Genomic DNA, 6,498 nt, shown 5'->3' with positions numbered 1-6,498 from the left:
TTCACGGGCCTTGTGGATCGGTTGGGAGTGCAGGGGATCTACAGATGGAGGGAATGGGATCAGTGGCTGCAGGTGGTGTTCGCAAAGGAGGATCGGTGTTGCATCTGACACGTCGACAACGATGGGTCTCAGCGGCATGGAGTAGCGGGGTCTCGCTATTGGGCGTGTGTTGATGGACGAGTGCAGGATGGTGGCGTTGTCTCACGTCATGGTGGCGTCGATGACAGCTAGGTCAGACAAAGTTGATGTGTCAGTACAACTCTGAAGATGGACTGGTGGCAGCGGCGGCCTTTGTGTGTACGCTATGTGTGGACGCATAATTGGCTGCCAAGACCAGGTATGATGAGGCCTATTGCGCCATTGATCCCCCAACCCACCGCAGATGGTCTCAGAGCTGATTGATGTGGTGATATCGAGCTGGAATGAGCAGTTGGTTCGTTTGGTCTTCTTGTCAATTGATGCCGAAGCTGTTCTAGCTATTCCCCTATGCACAAGGAATATCGATGATTTTTTGAGCCTAGAGCAGAAAGACGAGAGGAACTTTCTCTGTCAAATCTGCTTACATGCTAATCGTGCAAACAAAAACCATGAGGGAGAATTGGATTGAGGAAAATGATGGTGCATCGGCAGCAGACCATGCTGGCAATGAGTGGACTGATCTATGGAAGACCGAAGTACCATCAAAAATCAAGATGTTTCTATGACGCCTCGCACGGAGCTCTATTCCAACAACAGTTGTTCTTCCGCATAGAAACATGTCAACATTAGCGGCATGTGTCTTATGTGGTGACAGAAATTCATGGAGACACGCTTTGTTGAACTGCTCGGTGGCGTGCAGCGTATGGGCACTTGCTGATGATGTTATTGTGGATCAAATGAGTCGGTTTGATAGTGAAAATGTGAGTGACTGGCTCTTTGCTATGAAGAATGCCTTGACGAAGGTACGGTTCATTTTGTTCGCTTGACGACTACCCTTTGGGCCATCTGGTCAGCAAGGAGAAAGGCCGTGTATGAGGACATATTTCAGAGCACTTTTTCCACGCACTGTTTTGTCAACTCCTATCTGAACGATCTCGAGGTCTTGAAGAAACCGGGCTCTCCAATGGTGCATTCAGTAGCAGTGAGGCCAACATAGTGGATCCAACCAACTTTAGGCATGATGAAAGTGAATGTTGATGCGGCCAATATAAGAAGATCGGGTGTTCGTTCGGTTGCTGCAGTCTACAGGAGTGGGGAGGGACTATTTCTTGGAGCGTCGGCCATCATGTTTAAGGGTATCTCTGACCGAGCTATTCTTGAGGCTTTGACGGTACGGGAATCAATGGCATTAGCGGAGGACCTTAATCTGTAGGCGGTACAGGTTGCAACGGACTGCAAAGGGATTGATGATGACATCAAGCAGAAAAATAGCCCTAGCTATGGTGCTATCATACATGAGATCCTAGAGTACTCTCGTAGCTTTCATTTATGTAACTTTGTTCATGAATTTAGGAACTTGAATTTCGAGGCTTACAATCTACTCCCTCCGTTCCTAAATATAGGTCTTTTAAGAGATTTCACTAGAGGTCTACATACGAAACAAAATAAGTGAATCTATAGTCTAAAGTATGTCTATATACATCCGTATGTAGTTTACTAGTGAAATCTTTACAAAGACTTATATTTAGGAACGGAGGGAGTAGTACAAAACATGTTTTGAAACTCAGGGTAAACCGTCATGTGTGGTTAGGCCACTCTGATGAACTTCAATTCATCCGTGTAAACATTATGACGGTCTAATAAAAGCTTTGCTGTTTGCCTCGAAAAGAAAATCAAATAACCACCATAGTCCAAGACAACTACGAACAGCGCTTGCATGGTACCGAAATTACCTCATTGGACGGCAGAGTGTCGTCATCGTGAGTAATTTCCCCGATAATCAACACCCAAGTAAACCAGGGAAACAATCCAACGGTCAAATCGAGCTCGCCTATATCGCGGGCACCCTTTGCTTCGCTGTACATTGTCATGCATGTCGTCACCTTGTGACAGAGACAGTCGTTTTCGCCTCAACCGATCGCCTATAAACCCTAATCAATGGCGATTCCTGGCTGCAGCAGAGCTGTTCCTCACTTCATACGTCTATATAAACACTCCTGCAACCACCGTAGCTAGCGTCATCGCCCACTCGCCGCGGTACGTGCATCACGATCGACAGCCCAGCCATGAAGCCGAGCGCCGCCGTCCTCCTCGCTGCCGTAGTGGCGCTGCTCCTGGTCTCGGCCGTGCGGGGCGGGGACGACTGCGGGTCGCCGGAGTCGGCGGCGCACGACCGCGCGCGGGCGAGGCCGCTCAAGATCGTGGCCTTCTTCTCCATCCTCATCTGCGGGGCGCTGGGTTGCTCCCTGCCCGTACTGGGGCGCCGCGTGCCCGCGCTCCGGCCCGACGGCGACGTCTTCTTCCTGGTCAAGGCGTTCGCGGCGGGGGTCATCCTCGCCACCGGGTTCATCCACATCCTCCCCGACGCGTTCGAGAACCTCACGTCGGACTGCCTGCCCGCCGCCGGGCCGTGGAAGGACTTCCCGTTCGCGGGGCTAGGAGCCATGGTCGGCGCCATCGGCACGCTCGTCGTCGACACCGTCGCCACGGGGTACTTCACGCGCGCCCACTTGAACAAGGACCGAGCCCACGGCAGCAGCGCCGCCGTGGTGGACGAGGAGAAACAGGCTGCTGCTGCTGCTGCCGCCACCGCCGCCAGCGAGGAAGCGCACGAGGGACACGTTCACTTGCACACGCACGCGACCCACGGCCACGCCCACGGGTCGGCGGCGCTCGTTGCGGCCGTTGGCGGCGCCGAGGACGAAAAGGACACGATCCGGCATCGCGTAATCTCTCAGGTTGGTACGAGTCATCGCGTAATACTTGGAGAAAACTTAACAGATTCTTGTACCCTGTTTCCAATCTTTTTGTGACGATCGATGATGACGATGTTGTATTGTATTGTATTGTATAGGTTCTTGAGTTGGGTATTGTGGTGCACTCGGTGATCATCGGCATCTCCCTCGGCGCGTCTCAGGACCCGGAAACGATCAAACCTCTCGTCGTCGCATTGAGCTTCCACCAGATGTTCGAGGGAATGGGCCTTGGTGGCTGCATAGTTCAGGTATACATGCCCGTACTCCCCTCACTTGTATGTTTAGATACAGTCGTTTGAACGACAAATAATATGAATTAAAACGAGTACGGTATTGTTTTTAAAATTACCGGCTTTGTCACAACTTCCTTTCTAAAAATACCGATTCCAATGTAAGACACACACACACGCACACATGCACACATGCACACCATCACAACAAATACACACGCACACACAACGCCTACTGAAAGATCAGGTAGAAGTTGCGGAGCATTACTAATAATCAGAGTTCTTCCGAAATGAAGTTGTAATACAAGGAGAGCAATACATATATATATATAGAGAGAGAGAAAAATTCTGCGACTAATCTCAAACTATGTATCTTGATCAAAACTTGACCAGTGACTCGATCGTGGAGTGCATGTCATGCAAAGAAGCAAAGGTGCTACTATTTGCTTTGCCTATTTCTGAAAAAAAAGAACAATAGGAGCCTTTCTATGTCTGAACCTTTTAACGAATGGCTGTATATGCATAACTGAAACTTTGCATGCATGGTCTCCATCAAAAGTGGAAATGCCTATCTAAACAAACACTGGCTAGTATTTGTGCTTCGGAAAAGGGAGAATTCTATTATGCTATTCCGTGTAAAGATCTACTAGAGAACCATATATACACGCATATCTAGATAATATATGTCTGGTAGTCACGAGAGACAAGAAAGTACAGCAGAGCACTTCGGGTGGCCTGCAGAACAAAGCAAACGAATCAGTAACTGCATATGTCATCAGATGTTTGAGAACAAAAAAAGATCCACTTTAACAATAAAGTGTACACCAGTCACCAGACCATGATTATTAGTGTACCATTCTGTTAATAACCTGATACGATGGAATTTGGTCCTGATTTGTTTCTCACGATGATGCAGGCAAAGTTCAAGGCCAGGTCCATAGTGACCATGATCCTCTTCTTCTGCCTGACAACGCCGGTGGGCATCGCCATCGGCTTCGGCATATCGAGAGTGTACCACGAGAACAGCCCGACGGCGCTCGTGGTGGAGGGCAGCCTCAACTCCGTGGCGGCCGGGATCCTCGTCTACATGGCCCTCGTCGACCTCCTCGCCGAGGACTTCATGAACCCTATGGTGCAGAGCAGGGGAAAGCTGCAACTCGGTATCAATGTCTCCATGCTGGTCGGTGCAGGCCTCATGTCCATGCTCGCCAAATGGGCCTAGTCGGAAGCCGAAAACATGAAACAGTTTTGCTCCATGACATATGAATCGAGAGGATGTTTATAACTTTATATAGACTTATGTATATTGGATCGTCGAGGTTGAAACGATGTGATCTTGGCACATATTCTTCATCACCCCAAACTGGCAAGAGCATGGTTAATAATATAGCCGGCTGCTGCCTATAAGGCTATCTATAGCTTATCTTATAGTTAACATGTACAATATTTGATTAAAAAAATGTATCATTATTTTATTATATGACACATCTTTTAATCTCACAAAGTGTCTAGAAGCACGTGCTAAAGGTAACTCTTAAGTAAGGACCCGTTTACCTTCTCTTTTTCCTTCTATTTCCTTCAACTAAACAAAAATTATATTCTTTATAGTCAGTTAACTCAACTCTATTATACTTGTTCTAATGTCAACCCAATAGTGTAGCATCTAAATTAACCTGTAATGTACGTTTTGGACCAAGAGTTTGGACGATGCGAAAAATATGTGTGCTTATAACAAAGGAAGTCTACATTTTTTTTGCGGGGTTACTTCACCGTAAAGAGATCGTAGTTAGATGTGTGACGTGTTAAAATAAATTTTAGAGCGACTAAATAGCAAGTTTTTTGAGTGTAACACAACGTTAGCTCCAGTGGCCGCTGCTAAATATTACGTGCGCGAGCCACGCCAACATGCGCTGTAAAAAAGGGCACGCGCGAACAACCGAAACACATATGGACAATATTTGAAAAACAACATATAGATAATATTCAACGATACAAATAGCATAGTTCAACCGAGCACCACAAACTAGTCTACGATACAAGAGATAAAGTAGGGTTGGAGATGAGATGTTAATCTTCATTAACTACGGTGCAAATAAACTAGAAAATACTCTGAGTCATCCTCCTCCTTGGTGGTGTCGTTTGACGTCGACAGAAATGCGTCTTCTCACCACGGATCGTCTTCATCAAAGAACGACGCATGTCCCAAGTGACACTGCGGTATCGCTAGTGCATTCCGCCGGCGCCTTTTAATCTTTTGGCATAACTAGCAAATAACTCGTTATACCTCTCATAACTCTGTAACCTGATTACGTTAACGATAATGTTACTAGTCGTGCAGCCAAACACCTCCTAAGGCCTTCTACAATGCAAGATGTTGTTCTTAGTTGAACTAACAACCTACTTATGATTACCCCCTCTCGCAAGCATCCGCAACTATCAAAGAAGAATTAAGAAAAATCTAAGCATAGCGTAAAACATGTGGATACAAATCAGCTTCTTATAAAGCAACGCATAAATTGGGGTTTAAGTTTGTGTCACTCTCGCAACCCATCATCTACTTGTTACTCCACAATGACTTTTCTTAGGCTCATAACATGATGAAGTGTCATGTAGTAGACGTTCACATGACACCACTAAGAGAAGTAACAACATCCATATCATATAAATATGGAACAATTACCAACTTTATATGATTACTCATAACAAGACTTCTTCCATGTACTTAGGAACAATAATTACTACTCACACATTATCAACATGTTCAAGATCAGCGGTGTAATAAGAATAATTAAGGATCTGAACATAATATCTTTCACCAAGTAATCCAACAAGCATCAACTACAAGATGTAATCAACACAACTAGTAACCCACACGTATCAATCTGAGGTTTTGAGATATATAGAGATTTAATACAACAGATAAAGTAGGGTTGGAGATGAGATGGTGCTGGTGAAGATGTTAATGACGATTGGTCCTCCCACGAAGGAGGAAGCGTTGGTGATGATGATGGCTTCGATTTCCCCCTCCTGGAGGGAAGTTTCCCCGGCAGAATCTCACTGCAAGACAACAAAAGGGCCTCTGCCATGGTTTCTGCCTCAAGACGATGGCGCTTCGTTCCGAAAGATCACTTATGAGTTTTCTAGGGTAAAACACACCATACAGGAGAACATGGTCACAAGAGGGCCAGTTGGGGCCCCATAAACATCAGGGCGCGGCCTGGGGGCGCGCCACGTTGGCTTGCGTCGAGCTGCTGGCCCCTCTCCGTATACTTTTAGCCTAGAAATTCTCAAATATTCTAGAAAAAAATTCCGTAAAGTTTGAGGTCATTTGGGGCAAGTTGATTTTGCTACCTTTTTTCTCGGTTTCCTGGTCG

At 46.5% G+C, this 6,498-nt stretch overlaps 1 protein-coding gene across 1 annotated transcript; it reads left to right on the top strand.

Moving 5' to 3' along the window:
• The first annotated feature begins 2,039 nt into the window (after nucleotides 1-2,039).
• On the top strand, nucleotides 2,040-4,601 carry LOC123429587 (zinc transporter 8-like). Its single transcript, XM_045113615.1, has 3 exons — nucleotides 2,040-2,876; nucleotides 2,993-3,142; nucleotides 4,041-4,601. Exons 1-3 carry the CDS (start codon nucleotides 2,205-2,207, stop codon nucleotides 4,344-4,346), a joined length of 1,128 nt encoding a protein of 375 aa, XP_044969550.1. The 5' UTR covers nucleotides 2,040-2,204; the 3' UTR covers nucleotides 4,347-4,601.
• Nucleotides 4,602-6,498: the final 1,897 nt, after the last annotated feature.

The sequence above is a fragment of the Hordeum vulgare genome, chromosome 2H (assembly GCF_904849725.1).
Source record: "Hordeum vulgare subsp. vulgare chromosome 2H, MorexV3_pseudomolecules_assembly, whole genome shotgun sequence".
Classification (NCBI taxonomy): Eukaryota; Viridiplantae; Streptophyta; class Magnoliopsida; order Poales; family Poaceae; genus Hordeum; species Hordeum vulgare.
This window is presented reverse-complemented; position numbering and strand designations above follow the sequence as displayed.

Bases quoted from the DNA above. Each gene is read 5' to 3' on its own strand.
- LOC123429587 (XM_045113615.1), top strand. From the start codon at position 2,205: ATGAAGCCGAGCGCCGCCGTCCTCCTCGCTGCCGTAGTGGCGCTGCTC. The intron at 2,877-2,992 runs GTTGGTACGAGT...TGTATTGTATAG, and splicing joins GGCATCGCGTAATCTCTCAG to GTTCTTGAGTTGGGTATTGT. The intron at 3,143-4,040 runs GTATACATGCCC...ACGATGATGCAG, and splicing joins TTGGTGGCTGCATAGTTCAG to GCAAAGTTCAAGGCCAGGTC.